The sequence below is a fragment of the Protopterus annectens genome, chromosome 4.part1 (genome assembly GCF_019279795.1).
Source record: "Protopterus annectens isolate FY-2018-M chromosome 4.part1, PAN1.0, whole genome shotgun sequence".
Lineage (NCBI taxonomy): Eukaryota > Metazoa > Chordata > Ceratodontiformes > Protopteridae > Protopterus > Protopterus annectens.
The window spans coordinates 919,725,769-919,750,906 of NC_056734.1; the positions used below are offsets into that span (position 1 = coordinate 919,725,769).

Below are 25,138 nucleotides of genomic sequence, written 5' to 3' on the forward strand. Positions count from 1 at the left end.
AGGCTATGTAAATGGAGAGACTTTTTTTTATAGCAAAGTATGTCCTTTCCCTTGAAGCAATGTTGCTGATCACATTTATATTCTGATTCTAAGAGGAGTGTTTTTTCGGAGTTTCCCTTGGTAGAATTTAGTTTTCTGAAACCATTTCCAGAATTTATCAAGAGTTTCTATGTGAGCAAAATGACATTCCCGCTTATTTGAAAAATATTATGATTAATTATAACTTTAATTTCCTCATGTACTTCCAGCTTTGGATGAGGCATTTATTGCTGCTTACAACATCCCCAAGAGCCAGACTGCATACAATAAGAAGGTAGAAAGACTGCATACATTTCTTCAGTCTACAAATATGTGTTTTCTAATCCCGGATCTGTCCTTGCAGTGATTTCTATGTTAAATGCTTCTACAGATAAACATTTAATAAATGCTAAACCCTTTCCTTCTGACGAGGATGGGAAAGCCTTTCATAAATTTGGGAAAATGGTGTATTTTTCTGTGACTGTTATTTTTAGACTCTTATTGTGAAGCTCACATGTAAAGCTTTTTGCGGTATTTCCTTTGAAAATATGAGACAATTTACTGCCATATTTCCTTCTTCCTTCCTTCCTGAGGGTAAATGCCCTTGTGGCTTCTGTTTTGCAAGTAACCATTAATGCTTTGAAATGATTGTTTTGACTCAGCTAATATTTCTTTCAGAGCCACAAGTACTGGATCTGTTGTGAGGAGATTTGCATTGTAACCTTCTCAAAATTCGTCTGAGGATACAAAAGCTGAACATTTTCCCTTGAGAGAGAGGTTGCATTTGGAGTTATTCCCTCTTTCATTTCTTTGGGGGAACTCTAGATTTAAAGGGTGCTTATCATCACAATCCTATAGCCATATGCATCAGATGTTTTCTTTGTTTATATTATACTTCCAGTTGTCTGCATTACCCTTTGGTTTAACCACTGCACCAAGGTCATTCCAAAAGTGATAGACTACTGTAGATAACAAGGTAGTCACACTTTCCTTATTTAGATGACTTACTTATCTTTGCAGAGTCTTTTTCAGAGTGTCAGGAATCTCTCACTTGGGTAAGAGATCTCTTTGTCAGACTAGGTTTGATGGAGAACATTCAAAAATGTTGTCTTGTTCCTTCTCAAAGGATAAGCCTCCTAGTGTCTCTCTTGGATGCATCAGTTCAAAGATCTTTTCTCCCATATGATCAACTATTGAGTTTTTAGACTCAGTCCAGGATTTCGCCAAGGGCCTTTACCAGGATTCCTGGCATTTGTGATTTTCATGATTCTTCTAACCACACCACACATGAAAAAGATTCAGTGGTACCTAAAATCTGTATTGTCCCAACATCAACACTACCCGAGTTTTGAAGACACAGTTTTGGGATTTGTAAAAAGGGAACTGCTTTGATGGAGAAACCATTTTCATCTATTTCCAGGTCTTCCATCCTCCATTTCAGCCCCAATACAGTCTGTAACAACAGATGCCTCAGTTTTTGCTTTGGGGCTGAGTCTTTGGGGTAAAAGAGTAGGGTCTTTGGACAATATAGACAGACCGAAACACACACACACACACACACACACACACATATCAATAAGATGTTGGCAGCAATAAATGCACTGAACTCTCTTAATCAGGACCTTTACAAGTAGTAACAGACAACACCACAAAGCATTGGTGTTGAAAATCACATTTTGTGCAGATTAGCCATGGTAGCCTGGAACATAGGAATTCAGCACAATCTGGCTGTACAGTTGACTTATCTTTTGTTACAGCATAATGTTCTGGCAGAAACCAGAGCAAAACTAGGACAAGTACCTCATGTATGGAGACTGAGTCAGGGAATCTTCCATGACTTGATCTAGCTGTGGGAACACTTGAGCGAGATCTGTTCATCTCCATCCACAACAATCAAATGGCAAAATTCTGTTCCAGGATACCTTGCAAGCATTTCTGGGTAACAGGTTCCTTCTCATTTCCTTGGATGGGATGTTCCTGTATGCCTTTCTACCCTTATCACTGAAATCCAAGGTCATTCTGAAAATTCAGAAGGAATTTGGAAAAGGACAAGGACATTATCAGAAGCTTCCTCACAGAGTGTACATCTCAAATAGGATAAGGGTTGTTTGAGACATCCTAACTTTAAGCAACTTCAGATGATAGACTGTATAATGTAATTTTAATACATTTCATCCACCTATTTTCTGCAGACATGTAGCAGATATTAAAGGAGGCAAAGAAACCTTCTATTAGGAAGTCATATATTTGCAAATGGAAAAGATTTTCTAGCTGGTGCAACAGTAAGAGCAAATACCTTTTTTAAGGTTATCATTTTACTGGTTCTGCATCATTTCTGTGACATGTTGTGCTTTGGCCTTTCTAATGTCTCTGTCAAGATTCATCATTTGGATATTTCAGCATGGCTGCCCATGGATCCCCCTCATTAAATATACCCCATGTCAAGATGTTTTGAAAGGAGTTCTGCATACTTGTTCACTTAGAAAGCAGGTGGTTGTACTTTGGGAGATCCTTGTTTTCCTTTGAAAAAATTAAAACTTTCTCCACTTGAACTATCTCATCAGTCTAATATGGGGTTCTTAACATGGAAAACAGTGTTGCTGATTGTTAACTGCCTGAGTTGTAAGCTCTTAAGGTGGGTCAATCTCATCTCACTTTTCACAATGGTGTTTGAGAATGAGTCCATCATATATTCCTAAAGTGATATCCACATTCCCTTTAGACCAAGCTATCCATCTCCCTGTCTTCATTCCAGAACCTAAAAATGAGGGAGGAAAAATGAATCATACTCTCAATGCCCACAGACAACTCATGTACTATCTAGACAGAAATAAAATCTTCAAAAATTCAGATGAGGTGTTCATTTCTTATGAAGGTAAAGAAGGACAAATGATGTCAAAACAATTTCCAAATGGTTGTTCCATGCTATTTCCTTTTATTACTCCCACCATAACAAGTCAATTCCAGGATGGGTCAAGGTGCATTCTCTTAGAGTCTTGGCATCTTCAGCAGCATTTTGGATAGAGATAGATAGAGATGGACTCAAGAAGTATTCTAGCAGCAGCGACTTGGTCACCAGTTCATAGGTTCATAGGTAGGTACTAGGCTGTCAGCCCAGGGGCCTAAGTAAGCCTAGCCAATAAGGTTCTATGGCTAATGCTACACAAGAAAGTTATTTTCTTGTGCCTCTGTCAAGAAGAGCCACAAAAGTGATCCCCTGGGTGCATTTCCTATTTCCCTTCCACTCATTAGCATTTTTCTTGAAGAGTGCTAATGAGGAACTTTGCTTGACATAGATGGGTAGCTTATTCCAGAGTATGGGAAGTCTCTGGCATAGGAATCTATCCCTCCAGCATGTCCTGTTTATTGTGGTGACAAGGTTTAGGTCCCTAGAGCATGTAGCTTGGAGGGATTTTGATTTCTTTAGGTGTAGCATGTCCAGCAGCTCTGGGTTTGACAAAGCTTTATATGTTACGCAGAGATCACCTCAGAGTAGGCGATATGCTAATGGAGTAAGCTGGAAGTTATTTGAGCGTCATTTTCAGTGGCATTCTGCTTGAGCCAGTGAACCTCTTGAGTACTCTGGGATTTATACCTGTGAGATGATCTTAGTTATACATTCAGAATGGCGTTGTTCAAAGGCTATGAAGTGTCAGTTAGCAGTGTAAAATTATTCTTAGTTTCTAAACCCATTTGTCTACTCGTGCAATATTTTAAATGGTGGTGTCCGCACTTTCAGTCAAAAGAGGAATGATTTAAACTTTAGTGTCCAATATGTAAAGATTCTCGTTATGGTACAACATGGCATTTATACGGCTAGCAGCTAATAGAGTATGGTCCTTTTTCCAGCCAAGTGTGAAATGGGAACTTTTTGCATCAATATCTTAGGCTCAAGCTGTGCTGACACATTATTTCTTCTAAGAGGGGTTCCTTTTGGTTTCATTGGTAAATAGTCTCTGAATTTGCCGAATCATAAGTGTTCTTTGGCATGAGATTCCCGCTTATTTGAAAAATTTAGTATTAAACTTTAATTCCTCTTATTACTTTGGAGGCTTTATGTGAAAATCCCAAACAGACGTCAATAAAGGAGCTGAATCACAGTTGGTCTCACTTTCATGTGTTTTGTAATCCATTGCTTGCAGTATTTTTAACATGAGTTCTGACAATAGCTAATAAACAATCTTTGTTGACAGGGAAACCTTCAAAATTTGGAAATGTGATTTTTGTGATGTTATTTGGATCTTCAGCCTACTGAGCTTAGAGATTTCCTTGAATTGGACAATTTACTCTATTTCAGTTTCCTTCCTTCTCAGAAGTCCCTTGTTTCGTTTTGAGACCATTAATCTTTATGTTGTTTGATCAGCAATGTGTTCGTTATAGCACAGTACGATCTGTGGAAGTTTCATGTCATTTGTTAAGATTCTTGAGGTACAAAATGAACATTTCCATGGCATGAAAGTTACATTTGGTTTCCATCATTTCTTTGGGGACATTTTACCATGGTCTTATGGTGATGCCATATGTAGTGTTTTTAAGCTTTGTCTATCATTCCAATTTTGCATAGTTTGGTCACCAGCCCAGTTGTTTAAAAGGTATGATATATGTGCTTAGGTGGGATAGTTATTTCTTATTTAGTTATCATACCTTGAGTCTTTGGTGTGGAATCCCATTTGAGATGCTTGTGACTGGTTTGGTGGACTTAAAAATGTGTCTTTTCCTGCGCACAGTTTTCTGTGATTCTTATGGATCTGCATTCAACTGTTTTTGGGCCATTAGGTTATCGACAGGAGGTATAGTTAGACTACCTGATCCTGGTCCGGTTCTAGCTTTATCAAGCTAAGCCACTGTAAAAGTTTAATGGTGCTAAAATTCTAGTATCCAACACAATACTGTTTTGACATTGGATTTTAGGACTGCTTATGGAAACATTTTTCTTTTTAGGTTTCCACCTCCTTTCGATCCTATAGCAGTTTAAAGATCCATTTTAAGAGTGTCAGCTTCTGGTAAAAGCGGGTCTTTGACCAAGTAGACTCCACAACAAATCAAGATATGTTGCTATAATCACCACCTTTCTCATCAGGTTGTAGAGTATCATTAGCACAAACTTCTGTGCAGTTCTGGTCCTGGGTAGGTCAGCACATTAGTTACGTCGGGACCTTTGTAAGATAATCTCCATGTGTAAACGTGCCAAGACCTCATATAGAGTGGTCAGGAATCTTCCGAATTGATATGTAAATTGGAAGCTTGTTGTGTCCACGAATTAATCAAAGCTTGTCACAGACTTGCAAGCTTTGGGTAACAGGTTCACCTTGTTTCCTTAGTGGGGTTCCGATGTGCCCTTTCCACTGAAATCAGTATTGAATCAGAGGATTTATAAATCAAGTTGGCCTCGGTTCGGCACACTGAGTCTGTGGGCTATGTGTCATTTGGGTTGTTTTGGCAGTGGAGGTTGCTTGCATTTCTGCTTGGAAGGTCTCTGTTGCTTGAGCAGATTAATACTGAGAGCCTCCGCAAATGATTTTTTGTTTCTATGTGTGGATTTTGGTGGTGTAGGTTTAGTGGGATTATATGATGAGTGTGGTGTGGTGCAAGTGTTTACCTTCTCCTCTTGACTGTCAAGTTCAGTCTTGGTTGGAGAGAGCTTTACCTCCAGTTTGGCTAGATAAGTGCATCTCTCACAGGTTGTAGTGTTGGGTGGTAGGAGGAGAGGGTTGTCTGTGTACATGAGGCAATTGCTACATTGCCTCAAGATGCCCAGATTCATCAGAAAGACAGGTGAGAACACTTGGAGCTGACCCTTGGACATGCCTGAATAAAAAACTATTTTCCTCTAGATAAGTGAGGAAAGTGAGTACAAGAGCTGTTTTTCTCTAGCAAGTGAGAAAAGTGAGTACAATAACTGTTTTCCTCTATGTAATGAGGAAAGCTGAGTGTTGTAATAATGTGTAGAGTATTTAGTGCTTACAACAAGTTCTGAGCAAGTGCTGAGCATGAATAAGCAAATTCAAGTGCTACAACTAAGAATCTGCCTCTAGACTAGACTAGTTACAGGAAAGAAACAAGTGCAAATGTGGGCTTTTAAATCAGAAAGTTGAGAGAGATGGAAAAATTGCCCAAACGGCCAATAACTACAATTTCTGGACCAGAAAGCACTTCTTATGTGGTAGCTAGATTACCTAGTCCTTGCCACTCCCACTGATAAGTTAGAAGGCATCCCTCCAACACAGAAAGGCTTGAAGGGGCTGAGAAGCTTACAAACAGTCCTGGATACAGCAAATCTGTATCTGGACTAGACTAGTTACAGGAAGTGGGGGGGGGACAAGTGCAAATGCAGGCTTTTAAAATCAGGAAGTTGAGAGAGAGATGGAAATGCTACATACATTCACAAAGTAATACAAAACTTATTTTCCAAGTGTGAAACAGGCTTTGGTAAGACCATTCTCCAGGGAATCATGAATTTTCATCCTTTCTGTTCCAAAACATTCGAACCTTTGGTATTTTCTGCAGTGGCTAAGGCTATTACAGCAGTGATTTAATGATGAACATAGTATAGTTGATTAATCTTACCATAAGAGTTGATGTTCGAATCGATCACCACTACAGTAGCAGCTCCTGACCTTCTTTGCAATTATGTTTGTATACTTTTGCTTGCCGGCATGGGAAAATTGATTTTTATTAACACATCATTGACTTTTCAGGGCTCTAGCCTCCCTATTCCACTCTTCATTGACGCCATCTAAACACTTGGCCATCTCATCTCCCATGACCAGAACTCACGTCTTTTTATCTTCACCTGTCTCCTATCCTATTTTACCTAAGTGCTGTTTCATCTCTTAGTCAACTCTCCCACCATATCTTTTCCTTTCCTCTAATAGACATGACTAAATTTTCCTTTGCCTAAGTAATTGGTGTTTTGTGTTATTCACTTAAAGGTGTACTCTCTTTCTTACACACTTTTCAGACATTAATCAGCTCATCTGAATTATCACTTCTAGGGTCATTCCAGCTCTCCCCCCTCTCTAATTATCGTACATGCTTTTTGTCTTCACTGGCCATTGCACATTCTATTTTCACTCTTCCTTCTTTAGGTGTGGCATTCAAACTTTTGCACAGGTTGCACTGTCCTTGTATCTTTTCTGCTCTTGTATTCACTCAGCACTGAATGTCTGTCCTTTTCTGACCTCTTCTTATGACCTGCAAATTAAAGTTACTTGTTTGACACTAACTTGTAACGTACCTCAGCAGCAATATCTATGTCATCATAATATATACTCCCCCACGTTATTTAGATTGTACTAACTGCCATGTCCAGACAGAACTACAATCAATCATCTACCCCGAGTTCTAATGATCTATCACCAACAGTTGTAAAGAAAAAGAAGAGAGTTGCTCAGTAACCCCCTCATTTTGCTTGTGCATAGTCTGCCTTCTTATTCATTGCTGAAATTATGTCTAAAATACACGTGTTTTAGGAAGCTTTGGCAGTGATTTTTTTATGGCATCAGTATATGGCATCTTAGTGTAATTATTCTGAGCATGTTGCATATATGTGGATGTGGTTGAGACACTATGATGCTCAATGCATTCATGATATTTCTAGAGAGCTGCCCCCAAGTTAGCTATGTGGTTGTACCTCTCACAGATTGAGTCATTTAGGTTAAGCAAGAATTCATTTTCAGTAATCATGTGGCAGTTCTTAAACTGCCTTATGATACCAAGTGCTAGCAGGCTGGCAATACAAAGAGAGGTAGTCTGTTGTCTCTCCACACTGTCCCATGCTATTAAAGCATTGGAACCTGGGGGGAGGAAAGAGGGACAGTACATAGTCACAATGAATATGCTGGAAAAAGCAACACCCATCTGTGTACAGCTGGTAATCAGCAGGGATCTGGACAAGCATGAAAAACTTAGAACAGGCAAGAGACAGTCACCCACAACGTGAAGGAAGAAGACATTCAGCTGTGAAGAGTTTAGGAAAGCTTCACCTGTGCATGGTAAGTACTGTATAGTAACAACTACAGTGAGCACAGCTGAACTCAGTACATAGCAAACACTAAGGAGCAAAGGCCAATGCAATCCAGATATAAATTAAAACACCTAGTGTTTAGCTAGCCAGAAATAGTAGCATTTAATATACTGTCGCTGCAAGTGCTGCTACTGCTGTCTGAAAATGACAACCACATCATGCTGGAACTAAATTAAGTGTAAACAGTGCAAACAGTGAGTTAACTTGAAAAAAGCAGGGAAACAGTTGGAACTCAGCAAACCAGGTAAAATGAATTTATGTGCTGTTGACAAAAAGAACTTGCCTGAATTATTCCTGCTGTATCAAAGATTCACAGCTTGTCAGCTTCTCACACTGAGGCAAACAAGCACCACTCTCTGTGGAGTCCTCTAAGCACACAGCAGGAAAGCACCTAGAATTTTGACCAAGTAGTGCTCGACTTCCCAGAAATAGCAACAATTAATGTACCTCTACAAGAAGTACTATTGTCTCAAGATGGCTCCCACACCAGGCCAGAGCCAAGCTATGTGTGAACAGTGCAAACAGTGATTCAAATGGAAAGTGCAAATCTTGGAAGTCCTTCTTAAAAAGCCGGTATACATTGTTTTTTGAGCAAGTGCAGTTTTGCATTAGTAGCAATTGATTTGATGTCCTGACAATGATGTAACCATACATTTCAAGCAGAGATGATATATTTTGTAAAGACATGACCAGTTTCTAAATGCAGGCCATCCATTGGCCACTCACAGCATGCATTGTTCAGATGCAGGTCATCCCTTAGCTGCTTTCTGTATGCATTGATCATATGTGATTATCCACTGTCTGCTCACCCTACACATTGACAAAATGCATAACAGTCATTGACTGCATATTGGGAATACATCTGGGCACTCTACTTAATGTTTAAATCACCTCCTATTATAATAAATATGGAATCCATGATGCAGATGAGGGCTGACACAAAGCAGTAAAGTAATGTTATGCAGTATGCTTACCAACATTATTACTCACAACCAACATAAGAAAATTAAAAGGGACACAGATGGAAATGTATCCCAATATTAATGCCAGATTATGTTACCATCTCAAAAAGTCTGAAATGTGGATGTCAGAAAAGGATCAAGAAGAGACTTGCTGAATGTAGAAATGTTATGGCATATGCATGTGAATTTTGTCATAAGGGCTGAGGTCCCCGGTCCTGGGAACATACTGGTAATGACTCAAGAGACCAACTGAAGTATCAATAAGTGAAAAATGCATTATTTTTATTTTCATCTTATCCTACAGATAGTTCAAGTACATATTTCACAATAATAACCACTGACTTGAGAATAAAACACCTCTCACTCTTCTAACATATGGATACAAAAGCATGTTAAGGAACCCTTCACTTTAAAGAATGCATCCTGCTTAGTCATTTTATAATCTTCTGAGTGCGTGTAACCTTCTTGTGAATGCATTTCATTTAGAGTATATTGTTTTATGTATTTAGCTGATAATTGTTTGACTAGATGAGAAATTCAATTTTATGCTTTGTATAAAAACTTTCATGTTACAAAGTCAGTATACATAATGGACAAAACAGACTGTTGATAAAGTTACTCCATAAGTTTGTTGTATCTCTATCCCTCCCTTACATGGAGAATTTCTTGGCAATGCATATGAGCTATATAATATCTCATCTATTTGTAGTGGATGAAAAAAAAACAATAAAGATGCCCTGCTCACTTTCTTCTGTGAAATTGCAGTAGGACAGTTGGACATTGGCCACAAGGAAAGCCATATGAGGTTCAACTATACAATGAGAAATCCTGTTTTCCTGAAGGTACAGCAACCTTGTAGTTGATTAAACAATGCAAGGCGGTGTAGTGGAGAATGAAACCTTCATAGGTGGCCCTGGAGTAATTGCTCCAAGAAAATAAATAAAGACATTTTTTTGTAAATGTCAAGTCACAGTATTTATATTGTGGAAATGTACTTTATACAACTGCAATATAGACCCATATAAAACCATTTTAGTAAGGTTTTATTGTGAAATAGATACTGTTAATATTTGACTTAATGACAGAATTTCATTTATTACTGATACTGAATTTTAATTATGTTTAAGCTGCAATTCACTTATAATCACTGTATCATTTACATTTTGTTGTTATCCTGATTATAACAATAACATGAGAGTCAGAGTATTGTCATGAGTATGACATGTATGATCTTGTTGTATCATCAGTGATGTTATGAACACACATTCTCAAACATCTGAAGCTCCTGACGTAGCATCCTAATGAGGGGTGTGCATGCAGTTTATGAAAGACAGTACATAATTTCTTTGAAAAACATGTAGAATGTTTTCCTTAGAATCTGAGGAAAAATGAGCTTAGCACTACAGTGTCAAAAATGCATGTCATAGGGATTGTAGAGCAATGCACACACCTACCATTATCTAAATACACAGCAGATCAAGGGAGGCCAGGAATGGTAATGTCAGAGTGTCTTTGGGAAAGCTCTCAGTCAGATGCATTAGGAAGACATTCTGTTAAAATGCTGTATCTGGGAGCTAATTGTGCATTTCTGAGTTTGGGACGAGAGACCCCCCCCAATACCACTGAAAAGCACCAGGTGCTGGATAGGAAATGAAAAATCATGTTTATTTCCTTGAGTATCAGATGCAAGAGTTCTTATCTCCTGTAGTTGAAGAAATTATTTTAACTGCTTCCTTCAAACATTTTTTTACAAATGAAATATACTTCATATGCTAACCAGATACTTACCTGTGCATGTAGACATAGAGACAGGGTTGCTCTTAATCAGATTATCACCAGACAGAGCATATACTGTAAATGTGTATGAAGACCCTGGTGTGAGATTGGTAACGTTAACAGTCTCAGTGTTGATGGTGAGTGTTTGTGAAGTCGTCCCAGTAGCTATTAATAGATAAGATCCCGTTTTATTTGCAGGAGCAGTCCAGCTTACTATTACTGATGTCTTTTCCTTTTTTATGACAGTGAGGCCTTTGATACTCCCCGGTGCTGTACAGAAAGATAAGAATATCAGTTCCTGTTCCATTTGTACTTCTATCAGCTGTACATACACTTGCCTTTAAGTCAGGTATTCTTTGCATATATATGAGAACTTGGAACATATTTCACTTACTACTTCCTTATCATTGGTTTCCTTTCACTTTACTTTTACTTTCATAATTAATGAGTTTTTATGGATTTACAATTCATAGTTACAGAAGACATAAGCTTATTCTAAAAGTGACAGCTGAAACATGCAATAATATATTGCATGTAGAATTCTTCAGTAAGTAGCTGGAATTTTAAATGTACTGAAGTTTTAAATCCTTTTTGTGTGTTAACGCCTACTTGAATAGTTTTAGAACATACACTGCTGTTACAGAATATTTTTGTTTTATGGATCAAATATAGAAATAATTGTATGTATCATGTATTAAGAGTAACAGTCTCATAAGTTATTCAAAAATATTATTTGTAAAAATTCAATTTTAGCATGAAGGATGCTGCTAGTCCAACAGTAAGCTTTGCAAATCTAGCATGAACTATTTTGCTTACACTAAGTTATTCATGTCTTGAGACTTTGAGTTTGATATTTAAGTTTAGTCATCATTACATCTGAAGCCACTAAAGGCTGCTGTATACGAAATGGTTTACATATTCTTGTCTAGGGATTATGTATGTTCACACAATGTATGATAACTGATTAATATAGATGTACATTCTTACACAATGTTTCTAAGAAATACATCTGACCAATATTAACCATTTCAAGTCACAGATAAACCTGTAGATAAAAGCCTATGCATTGACATAGTGAAATTATTATACTTAATAGTAGAACAACTTTTGTACATGTTTGTGATCTAAATACAGTGTTGTTTCAGATATAGCAAATTCAACATGAAACAGAACTTTAAACATTGTTACCTGTTTTGCATGTACTTGTATAGTCAGGGCAACAGTCCTTGTAAGTTAAACACATTTCATCACAATAACAAGTTTGCTCAGGAGGGCGACAGCCATTTGCAGTCTTGGGACAGCAGAGAGGAGGATTCAAAGACATGCATCCTGTGGATTTTGAAAATGTATTAAAAACACAGGCTAAGAGTACATCTTCCATATGCTACCAGATTAATAATGGTAAAATGGCATAATATGTAAATTTGGTCATATGCTTTTCTTTTAGTAGCACAAAGCAGTTGATAAATGTGTTGTCCACATACCAAATTTATCATTTGTTAGATCATTTAAGGAAATAGGGACAATAAAACATTTTATTAACCAAAGTCTACTTTCTGTTGCAGTTGCTTTTTATCTTTAAACATCATATGAAACACTGCAGCTAGTTTAACATTTGAATTCAAAGATTGTGTTTTCATTTGGTGAGACATTTTAAATTGAGAACATTTACAATATGCTTCACTATACTGATTGACCTCCACTTCAGTTTTTATTTTTCTATGCCTAAGGTGTAAATTGAAGGAAAAGGATGCTCGGTCTGACACGATCATCTCCCCTTTTGCCTACCACATCAGTTTTGTCCCTCTTCATATTTCACCACAACTTTCTATTCTTTGTGTGTTGCTTTTTTATTAGATGACAACAAAAATGCCACTACAGCTCTGATTTTAGGAAGAAATAATTACCCAAGATATCTTCTGGGAAATATGACAAATATGAAATTGCAGAGTCCGTATGACATTGTTCGACAATGAAGGAAACTACTTTAGCAGTAACAGGGAATCACTTATTTCCACTGACAATCTGTACCACTTGACTAACCAAACCTGTAGGCTCTGTAATTCCCAATAAACTGACTAGTAGGGCATCTCTTGGTGGCTGCATTTTAGTATGACAGACATGCAGAAGGACCAACACAAAGATTTCACAATACATAGTAAGAAATGTACTCAGAGACAAAGGGAATCCTTCTGAAGTATTCTTGAGTGACTGGTTCAACAAGGTCTAAAAGACAGAGAGTAATATAAAAAGAAATGAAAGCAGATCCACTGGATGGTTCAAAAAAGGACATTCTTACTTTGTTATCCATGACTACATAAACCATGGTGTATGGTTACACTTCAGTAGATCGAACGGCTAAAATATCGAAGATCATAGAGTCGAGACCATGTGATCGATATTTCAGAAGATTGATCTTCTGAAACTGTAAAAAAAAAAAGAAATAAAAGAAGACGTTACTGCAGGGGGGCAAGACCCCCTGCACCCCCACCCCCCACTTAAATATACCAACTCTTAGATCATGCTACAGCGGGGAATTGGAAACCTTCCTGTTCCGCACTGTATTGCCAGTGTAGTATGATCTCGGAGATGGTATATTTAAGTAGGGGGTGTGGGCAGCTTGCCCCCCCTGCAGTAACATCTTCTTTTATTTGTTTTTTTTTTTTTTTTTACAGTTTCAGAAGATCGATCTTCTGAAATATCGATCATATGGTCTCGACCATATGATCTTCAATATTTCAGCCGTTCTATCTTCTGAAGTGTAACCTGGTGTACAGTATTACATTCTGTAAAATAAAGTAACAGATAGAATTCAGAAGCGTAGGGATTTTCTGAATAATATTTGCCTGTTATAAAACATTTGAACTTCACCTTGACTACTTTTTACGAATGAAAAACTTTTTTTTTGTTTTTTTTGTAATGCATATCCATAATAACTATAACATCATGCACCACTTTTAGTGCCCATTAGTTTCACAACAGGTATACATCCTATACTCCATAGTTCCACCCATTTATAAAAAACTAACAGTAGTGTACAGTACTGACTACCAGAAAATGCATAAACAGCAGAATTTTCATAGCAGTGTGAAACAGGAACAGACACGTTCTACTTTCTCTGATATTGACTTCCCAAGTGAGGTCACTTAAAACCTGATAGCAGAAACCTGTTTGTAACAGTGAAGTGTATCTCATTAAATTTATCACAGATTAACCAACAAATGCAGTCTGACTATATTCTAGTAGTGGTTTATAGCTCATTTCTTAGATAAACAACATGATCATCTCTGCAGTGGATCATTTTATATGGCTACCATCAGCAGCACCAACATGTAACTATTGGAGGACATCTCAGTGAGCAGATTACAGAAGAATGTGCATTAAAAATGTATTTCTACATGTTATGATAGCTACACACAATGCCTAAATAACAACCAGTATCCATGATGGATAAAGAATATTCTGAGCTACACTTTTGTAGTAAATATAAACAATACATAACAGAGATGATGATACCATTATACCTTGGCTAACTAAGTGAAGGCAATTATACAATGACTATATCAAATCAAGTAATAATAGTGGATGAGAAATAATAATAATAATAATAATAGTAATCATGACCATCATCATCATCATGGAGACCCAGGTTATGCATGCTGGGATTTTTTTGTGGCAATACAGTGTCATCTGAAGGTGAAGCCAAGAGAAAACTTGATAATATGCATTAGTAATTAATGTGTCACCCAAACTCTGGTATAGATTCTAGTTATACTTTTCTTAAACATTTATTTAGTTTACTTTTCAATTTTTTTGAGTCATAGGGGTGACAAAGTATTTTAGAACAATTGCAGCCACATAAATATTCTCAGTGATGAACTACCTGTTTAATAAATACAACAAATGTATTAAATATTTCTGAGATATTTTATCAATATGCGTCTTACGAAGCTTATGGATCTGAATACTTGGATGTTAACTAAAGTCCACTGCATCAGTCCCCACAGCAGCGTACTGCCATTGGTCAGATATTAAAAGTGTCAGTTCACTGGTAGACTTCATAGTTTGTTTGGTATGAGGTACATTAATTAACAATGTAATAAAAATGATGCTTACATTTTTATGCAATTTAATTTCATTAACAGATATTGTTTAATGGTGAGCTACCTGCCTTTATATGTTACTTAGTTAATCTGTTTATTTTACTTTGTTTTGGCTGTTATATGTAGAAATACTGAGTTTGTTTGGATGATTTTACCAACTGCGCCTCACTTGCCTTTCTGTCAAAAAGTCCTTGTAGGATTTATTCATAAAAATGCATTATCGCTCCCTCCAGTGGTACATATGGCAATAAGCTGGTAGAACATAATCCTCTAAACAGCTCTTAGGACAGTAAAATAGTGCCTGTACACAGCAGACACAATAACAGGTATAAAAGTGTAAAATTGACAAAGTTGAAAAAGGGAAAAACTTTCTCACATGATCTGCATTATTTAAGATCTTCCAAAGGGGGTTTGGCAGATTATAATCAAATTGAATTTGAAATGTTTTTTACTACACTGACATTAACCACTGATGAAGTGATTAGTCTTGGCATTGTATGTCATAAACCCCTACCTATGACACAGAGATCATTCTCTTCTAATTGTAGACTTTTGTTTACTTTTACTCCCTTACGTTATCAAGTCAGCCACCCCCATACCCTACATCCATCTCTGGGCCAGTCTGACACTTCAATCTTTCCCTGGACTCCCATCAATATTTTTGGTGGAGCCAATAAGGAAGCTAAGGGTATTGGGGTGCTCATGCTATCTCATTATCAATCAAAAATGTATTTTAATGTCCTATTCCAGTTGTTCTCTCCTCCCATTCATGATCCATAGGACATCCAAGGGTGGGCATGCAAAGGGGGGTGATGTGTTACCCTGCCTTTGTAGCTCAGCCATGCCCACAAACCTTTTCCCCTTTTGTACATGTTCCTGTCTTATTGTGATGTCTCCAGCCTACAACTGAGATCATTACAGACAGCACCGAGTGAACCACCTACACACTGGAATGAATATAACAATAGCTCCCTGAGGGTCTATTACTCACCCAAGCTACGAACTGACCTTAAGTCAGCTGTGCTGTAGTCAGGGCTTTATCCATCTATACAGCCAGTGTAGTGGTCCATTAGTCTATGAAAAGTCAGTTATTCTAGAATTTCATCAGTTATAATGCATGATCTGTCACATCCAATCATTTTAAGGTCTAGGCCTCTACTTTGACAAGAACTACAGGTAAATGGGACCAGCCTCAGCAACTCCCATGATGGATATGCCATTGTAATTTTCTCATTCCCACCATACTCTGCCTGGATCTTTCGGCATACAAGCTACTCTTTGAATTTGAGTTATATGGGATATAGTCAGGGCTTTGTCTCTCTGTGCCACAGAGACAGGTGATGCAGTCTAATTCACATCAATTGGAAAACTCAAGGAGTCTGATTTAAATGAAATATGATTCAAATTCAGTAACACTTAAACAAATTCCTCACACTTGCACAGTACTGAAACAAACACCTGTAGCAGTGCTCGCAGAAAAAAATCACAATCTAGCTAAAAACAATTTTATTTATTTATTTTATTTATTTATTTATTGACATTTGTTAACCGGGTTAGTCCAGCTGAGCCTAAGGCCCATTTTCAGTGGAGACCCAAGGAAAAAAGCTCCAAAAATATTACACTTAATAACAATGGTTACAAAAAAATGAAATATGGAAAAAAGTAAAAATTAATAGATAGTAACACAGAAGTCATACATGTTGGCATGATTATTGCTCTACTAGCAAGGGAAGCATACATACATAACATGATACTAGGAGAGTAAGCACAAGAACAAAGATTCATATCTACATAAGAACAGTCAGGAATAATCCATGGCATATACAATACTATAGAGGTTACTATACTTTTTTTAGAGGTGAAGAGAAAAGAAAAAGCAGGGAAGAAGGGGAAGGAAGTGAGGGGTTTAGGGAGGAAACGTCATGTGGGGGGGTTGACATGGGCAGGACCATGTCTTTCATAGATGGAGTTTTAGTTCTTGTTTGAACAAGTACTTTTGAGATACACATCTTATGTTGAGGGGGAGTGAGTTTCAAGCATGGGCAACACAGAATTTATAGAGGGACTTTCCAATATTTTTATTGGGTTTGTATATATAGAGGAGGAGTTTGCTGGTAGTTCGGAGGTGGCAAGCGGGGTTATAGTAGGAGACTAGATTAGAGATAGAAGGACAGGCAGAAGGGTAATTTAGGATAGACTGTGTGATATGTAGTTGGGAAGAAGTAATTGTTTGGAAAATTCTGGCCATTGGAGTGTCTTAAGGGCAGGGCAATGGTGAGATTTGTATGGGAGACTGGAGGCGAATTGGACTATCTTGCGATAGGTTTGTTCTAATTTGGTGATAAGTGATGCTTGAACATTACTAAGAGCTGAGGCAGGATAAAGAAGACAGAGTAGGAGAAGAGATTGAGCTAGGAAGGGTTTGGAAGAGGGTGTGAAGAATTTATAGTTGCGATAGAGAAGACCAAGTTTCAGTTGGGTCTTTTTTATACATTGTTGGATATGAACATCGAATTTTAATTTTCTCATCAATAGTTACTCCAAGTAGTTTGGTGTAGGGTTCAGGTTGGATGATGGTGTTGTTAAGGGAAGTAATAGAGAAAGTTCAGTTGTGTACCTACCACAAATGTAGATGGTTGAGTGTATTCACTGCTGCAGTCATTACTCTTGGGTTATCCTGCTGGCAGGCTACCCGCAGTCAGCCAGAATTCCAAAGTCTAGGTCTGGCGTCAGTTGCTGTCACCTCTTCCCTGACGTCAGTGCACCAGGGGAATAAAAGATGCAGCCAACACCATTTTCTTCAGTTTTTCTTGCCCCAGATGTCAGGTGCCCTCAAATTGATAGGCTGAAAAAATATGCCAATAAAAATGCATGCCCAACAATAACCTTTCCTTCATCTACAAGCAAATACACCAAATAGGTTGTATAGGATAGAGAAGTGCAGATAAATCCCAGCAAAGAAAAAGGGGGGTGGTGGGTGGGTAACCTGGACTGCAACACTCAAACATCTACATTTATGGTAGGTACACAACTGTACTATGTTCATTGTGTTTCACTGTTGCAGTCATTACTCTTGGGTTGAATCCCAAAGCTGAGGATGGGTGGCTGGGCTAAATAGGATTAGGAGAGGTGGAAAACCTGCTCTGGACTTAGAGTAAAGAGGTAAGTGGTAGGGCTTTGTGAAGGTGTGCACTGAACTCCAAGTTGCAGCCTCTAAGATATCTTTAGTTGGTACTCCTCTGAGGAAGGCTGCTGAAGTGGCTGCTGCTCTGATGGAATAAGGCCTAATGCCCTTAGGCACTGATTTGCCATGTTGAAAATAGCAGAAATGGATACAATGGCCTATCCATTTATAAATAGTCTGTTTTGAGATAGCCTTTCCTTGTGATCCTGCAGCATATGACACTAAAAATTGCTCAGTCTTTCTGAAAGCTTTAGTTCTGTCCAAGTAGAAGCGTAACTGCCTGTGTATGTCCAAAGAATGCAGAATTTTCTCACCCTTGTTCTGTAGATTTGTATAAAAGGTAGGCAAGTGAATGGTTTGGTTGAGGGCCACACTGGACACCACCTTAGGCATAAATGTAGGGCTTGTCCTCAGAGAAACCCTTTCTGGGTGAAAAATTATGAAAGGTTCCACAGCCATGAGTGCTTATAACTCCGAGACTTGCCTTGCAGAGATTATTGCTAGGAGCAGAGCTGTTTTCCAGGATAAGAATTTTATATCTGCTGTTGATGCTGGCTCAAAAGGAGGCAGTGTGAGTTTTTCCAAAACATAATTGAGGTCCCAGGCCGGAATTGGTGCTCTCCTTGGAGGCCTAATGTTTTTGGCCCCTCTAAGGTACTGCCTTATTAAAGGATGAGAAAAGATAGGTGATTCCGTATTGTAATGGGCTGAAATGGCAGAGGCATTAATCTTAATTGATGAGAAAGAAAGGCCTTTGTTCAGCATCTCAGTTAGGTATTGTAAAATCTGAGGGATATTTGGTACACCCGTCAATGCCTTGTTCCTGGTTCCAAGCACAGAATCTCTTCCATTTTTCTGCATAAGATTTTCTGGTACTGGGCCTCCTGGCCTCCAAGATAACATCCATAACAACTTTTGAAAGAGGAATGTTCTGAATAGCTACATTATCTGCCATGCTGCGAGATTTAAGGTCCTGAGTTGGCTGTGCAGGATCTGATTGTTTTGTTGGGTCAGCAAGTGAGAAGTCTGAGGCAATATCCATGCTGGACCTTGAGACAAGCTCTTTAGGATTGGGTGCCAGTCCTGGCGTGGCCAGTCTGGTGCAATCAGTATCATTTTTGGCTTCTCTTGTCTGACCTTTAGGAGTACCCTGGGAAGGAGAGGCAGTGGGGGAAAAGCATATACTGTTAGATTTTTCCAGCTGAAGGATAGGGCACCCACTTTCCATGCTTGCTTGTGATAAGTCCTTGTGCAAAATCTCTGCAATTGGCAGTTGTAAGGGGAGGCAAATAAATCTATGTCTGGGCATCCCCATTTCCTTATTATCATGCTGAAGACTTGTGGATACAGTTTCCATTCATGGGGATCCATGAGGTTTCTGCTTAGTTCGTCTGCCAGAGTATTTGTTTTTCCTGGCAGGAATTGTGCTTGCAGGTGAACTTGAAAAGCCAATGCTGTGTCCCATAAGGTCATTGCTTGTCTGTAGAGGGGGTAGGAATGTGTAGCTCCCTGCTTGTTTATGTACCACATGACCATAGTGTTGTCTGTCTTTATCAGTAACTGTTCTGGATGAAGCAGGTCCCTGAAAGCTGTCAGGGCATTTTGAACAGCTAGCATCTCTTTTTGATTGATGTGAAGATGCATCTGGTTTGCAGGCCATGTGCCCTGAATACATTTTCCTGCCATATGGGCCCCCCAGGCATAATCTGATGCATCCGTTGTCAGTATCTGTCTGGCTGTGGGTAAAGTGAATGGCAGACCCTTGTTGTGGTGACAGGCTTCTGCCTACCATCGAAACTCCTGTTGCAGGCAGGGAATGAGTGCAATTTCTGTCTCCAGGTTGTGGCAATGCTGAGTCCAAACACTTTTTAAATGTCATTGTAGTTTCCTCATATGCAGTCTGCCATATGGAATTAGTAGAATTCAGGATGCCATGAAACCCCAGGCCTGCAGGATTTTCCTTGCAGATAAGTGGGTTTTTGTTGCCAATTTCTTGAAGTAAGTAGCCAGTTACTTTTGTTTGTCTAGCATGAGATAAGCCATCTAGGCAGTTGTATTTAAGCTTGCACCCAGGAATATTATCTCTTGAGAGGGCACTAGTTTTGATTTCTTTTTGTTTACTGTGTACCCTAGGCCAATTAGTAATCTTTTTACAAACGCCAGATGCTTTAGAAGAATGTCTTTGTTCTCTGCTTGAATTAGGCAGTCTTCCAAGTAGGGATATATTTGAATTCCTTTTTGTCTGCAAAACGCAATTACTGGTGCCAGGCATTTTGTGAAGACCGTGGGTGCAGTAGATAAGCCAAAGGGCAGTGCAGAGAATTGGTAATGCATTGAGTCAGCTATGAATCTGAGGTATCTTCTGCAAGATTGTCTGATTGAGACATGCAGGAATGCCTCTTTTAGGTCCAAAGTTACGAGCCAAGCCTTCTTGCCCAGCATGGGCAGTAGCTGCTGTAGAGTCAACATCTTGAATTTTGGAACTTCCAGAAATGTATTTAGTATAGACAGGTCCAGTATTGGTCTCCAGGTTTTGTCCTTTCTGGGTACTAGGAAAAGTCTGGAGTAAAATCCTTGCCCCTGCTCTTGTTGTGGTACTTGCTGAATGGCCCTCATGTCCAGGAGGGCTGTAATTTGTTTTTGTGCCTCTGCCCATTGATTGTATGGCAGGTCTGGCATACCTTTTGACCTTGGTACAGTGTGAAAATGGAACCTGTAGCCTTGGGACACTATGTTCAGGACCCATTTGTCTTGGCTAACCATTTGCCAATTTGATGAAAAAAGTGCTAGTTTTCCCCCTAAGGGGGCTGCCAAAAGAAAAGTGCTTGGATCTGGTAGAGGAAAGTCATTGGGACTGTTTCCTGTAAGGTTGTGATTTGTCTTCTCTGCTTTTGGAGGTAGGAGCACCCTATTGTTTAGGCCTGTATGAGCCTTGGGGCTGAGATCTGCTTCTGGGATGCCTGTATCTGCCTCTTTGTGGTCTGTCTGACACTGGAAAGGACCAGTTTTCAGAAGGCCAGTTCCTGCTAAACCTGGGTGGCTGTACCTGCAAGAAATCCTTGACTGTCTGCATGGATTTTGCTTTATCCTCCATTTTTTTCAACACCTCTTCTGCTTTAGTACCAAACAAAGTGTCATGCTGTAATGGTGCATCTAATAATTTTGCTTTAACATGATCAGGCAGATTCTGTTCCTTTAACCAAGCATGCCTTCTAATCACAGAACCTGTAACTGCGGCCCTGCAAGAGGCCTCCAGTGGATCATAACCACATTGCAAAGTATGTTTTCCCAATTGTTCAGCTGCATGCAGTAAATCCTGTAATTCCTTGTTCTCTGAACATTCAGTATTTGTCAACAATTTCTGTTTAAGCAATGACATTAAATTTTGCTGATATTTAAGCATATGAAACTGACAATTTAAAGCCCTTACAGCCAGGGTAGCAGAAGTGTAGACTTTTTTCCCCCATCTGTCTAGAGCCCTAGAATCTCTATCAGAGGGGACAGGGTTTTTTGCAGTGGAAGCTTTAACCCCTTTGGGACCCTGAGATATAGTTTCTGGGTCAGCAGCGGGGTTTTTATATAGGAATTTATGAGAATCCGGGACCCAGTAGTATCTGTCTGGCTTAGCAAGTGCAGGGGGTAAAGAGTCAGGGGACAGGCTGGACTCTGAAAATACATCATCTACAATGTCTAGAACAGGTGGAATAGCAAGGGGTCTGTGCTGAGGAAGTAGCAGAAAGTCTCGGAGCCTTTTCTTAGATTCAGAATAATCTTGGCTCTCCCAGTGGAAATGCTCCCTCATGGTATGCAGGGTTTTCCCAAAAGAATAATCCTCTGGAGGAGAGGCTGAAGGAATGGATTCTTCAGCATCAGAATCCTCATAGGGACGCATGGAGTAATCCTGTTCAGAAGAGGAATTAGAGGGAAGAGAAACCTGATCAGAAGAATCATACTCTGTCTCTTGCCTAGGCCTTATCAGGAGGGGGATGGGAGCCCCTGATCAAAGTAATTAGATCTTCGGCCATTTTGAGCATCTGTTTTTTAGGCATGGAAGTCTGAGTAGGAGAATGCTGTACTTGTTTCTTTGTCTTTAGAGCTGCTTTAGTCTTTGTCTTTGAAGCTGAAGATGGCTTAATATATAGTTGTGTAGGTCTGAAGACACCCTCAGAAACCGATGCCTGCTCAGCGGCTCTGGACCCATCTGAGGGAATGATTTCCGAGTGTCCAATACCTTGAGTATCCAGAGGCCCAGTCAGCTCCACATGGGAGTCGGAAACAGCCTGTGGCTCTGAGGTAGCGGGTGCCAGGGGCTGCGAAAGTGCCTCACTGAGAACCGGCGAACTGGCGACTGGCCTAGCAGAGGCCTCGTCGTTGGTTTTGGACCTCGGATGCCTATCCTTTTCCTTGTCCTTGCGTTTTTTGTAAACTCCGGTTGTCGGCTGGTCCGATGGCATTATATCATTAAATCTTCAGCCAAAGTAATGAAATGCAAAATTGAACCGATGCTTGATAGTGCGTTGGTTAAATCTAGCACAAAACCAACAGCTAGCAAAGTTGTGATCAGGGCCTAGGCAAGGAATACAGTAAGAGTGAAAATCCTTATGAGGTATTTGCTTCCCACAAGAAATACAATTGTTAACTTTTTCTGACATCGGTCTGGAGCAAGAAAAAGTTTCTAACGGGTACTTAGCTTTAATGAAGACTTAGGTTCTGAAATTTGGATTTGAAAATCTCAGGAGTCGGCCGACCGGCACTTGAGAACTGCTTTTGCTTCGGGCACCGTGCGGCAAGAAAGACTGAAGAAAATGGCATCGGCTGCATCTTTTTTACCCCTGGCACACTGACGTCAGGGAAGAGGCGACAGCAACCGACGCCAGACCTAGACTTTGGAATTCTGGCTGACTGCGGGTAGCCTGCCAGAAGGATAACCCAAGAGTAATGACTGCAACAGTGAAACACGATGAACATCAAGGGCTTGTGATGTGCAAGTGATTTGGGGGGAAGGAGTTTTTTTCTTTTTTTGGATTACGTATTATTTTATTGTTTGAGAGCCAGGTTTCGACAGAAGTGGTTTATTGGGTGAGAGTTAGAAGTTCAGGGATGCTGTGGGCAGAGGTGATGGGAATGGAGTCACTGCCATATTGTAGAAGTGTAGAGAGGCTAGTAGCACAGTGGAGTTTGTTAGTGAATATGTTATATAGGAGGGGGCCAAGTATGGTCCATTGGGGGACACCAGTATTAACTGGGAGGAAGGGAGAGTGACCAGTTTGCCATCAGATTGATTGTTGCCTACTGGCGTGAGAAAGGTGAAGTTCGGAAAGTTTCATTAGAAGTTATGAATGAGAAACAATATCGAAGGCCTTAGAAAGATTGAGGAATAGACAGGAGATGAGCATGGTGGGGTCTAAATCCATGTTGGGTATGAGTGTGGTGGTTGTTTACAAGAATGTGTTTGAGTAACTTAGTATGGATGCACTTTTCTAAGATTTTGGATAGGGAGGACAGGATAGCAATCAGTCTAAAGTTAGAGGGATAAGCAGAGTTCCCACATTTATGAAGAGGAATAGTATAAAAGGATTTCCATACTTCAGGAACATGGACTTCAGAGATGGAACTATTGATTAGAATAGAGAAATGGGTAGGTGATAGATTGAGCAGCAAGCTTTAGAATGTGGGGGGGTAGTTGATCAACAGAGAGGGAACATGGCTTAAGTTTGTTTAGGAGTGATTTAATAGTGGTGATGGGTACTGTTTGGAAAGTAAAATTGCTGCTAGGATCTTTGTCATGGGATGAGGGAGGGGTGGGGTCTGAATAACTAATTTGAGTATTTTGTGTGAGTTTTTGGATAGTGTGTATGAAATAATTGTTGAGGAATGTGGCAGTTTCAGTAGCAGTGTTGTTGGGAAAGGGGTTGGGAAAAGTAGGGTTGTCAGGGCAGAGTAGGTTATTGATGGTAGTCCAGAATTTCTTTGGATTATTGTGTGGGCTCCATTGGTTAGAAGTGAAGAAAGCTTTCTTATCTTTGTTGACGAATTGGTGGTTATATTTCTGAGTTATTTGCATTTCTGTAATAAGGGAATAGATTTGTTTTTAACCCAGGCTTTCCCGGCACTGTCACTTTTATGTATGACTGAGAGGGTTTTTTTGGAAAGCCAAGGGACAAAGTTAGATTTAATTCCATTTTTCTAGAAGGGGCAATAGCTTCAAGTGTGTCAAGGAAGATCTTATTGAAGGATTCTACAGCATTATTGAGAGGGAGGTGATATAATAAGGACCAACTGATGCTAGATAGTTTGGAGTTGAGTGTGTCTGGATCAGATTGGGTTACTTTTCAACATAATCTGTACATGTGATCTTTTGGAAAATGTTGGGTGAATCTATATATAGTGGTAGGGGAGTGATCACAGTGACCACTTAAAGAGTTAAGGAGCACACTAGAATAGTGACAGTGGCTAGGAGCTGCGGTGAGGATCCAGCCAAGTATAGATCCAGAAGTGGTATTTTGATGGTTCTAGTAGGGGTAGATATGAGTTGGTGAAATCCATGAAGGCTTAGGTTGTGGGCAGAGGATGAGGATGTCAGTTTAGACCAATCTATGCTAACATCCCCAAGTATAATGGTTTCATAAGGGATGTGTTGAGTGAGCCACAATAGAAGGTTCTCTAGGGTGAAAATGTTATCACCAGGGGGCATGTATATAGACACTATAGCAAATCTTTTGTGAGAGTTAAGATGACAGTTTACTATGAAAATTTCTGCAGGTGCAAAGGAAGTAACAGAGGAGTGTGGGGACAAGTTAAGTTGTTTGGAGTAGAGGATAGCAACTCTCCCACCCTGCTTATTGGTTCTATCTGAAAGATATTGTAGCCAGGAGGTAGGATTTTTGAGTTGGGTATGTGAGGTTTAAGCCATGTTTCTGATAATGTTAGGATATGTGGAGATGTGACTGAGATCCATGTGTGGAGTTCTATTATTTTATTTACAGTGCTTTGAATATTTAAAGAGAATATTTTTAGTGATTGGGGTGTGGGAGAGTTGTTATGGAGTGGTAGTTGAGAGGGAGAGGTT

At 39.3% G+C, this 25,138-nt stretch overlaps 1 protein-coding gene across 1 annotated transcript in view; it reads right to left on the minus strand.

Annotated features, from left to right (window-relative positions):
* Positions 1 to 25,138, minus strand: part of LOC122801116 (location of vulva defective 1-like) — a 162,301-nt gene that overhangs the window by 69,037 nt on the left and 68,126 nt on the right. The window contains exon 6 of the mRNA XM_044070645.1: positions 11,971 to 12,111. Within this exon, the coding sequence (XP_043926580.1) occupies positions 11,971 to 12,111 (141 nt within the window). The remainder of the gene's footprint in view (positions 1 to 11,970; positions 12,112 to 25,138) is intronic.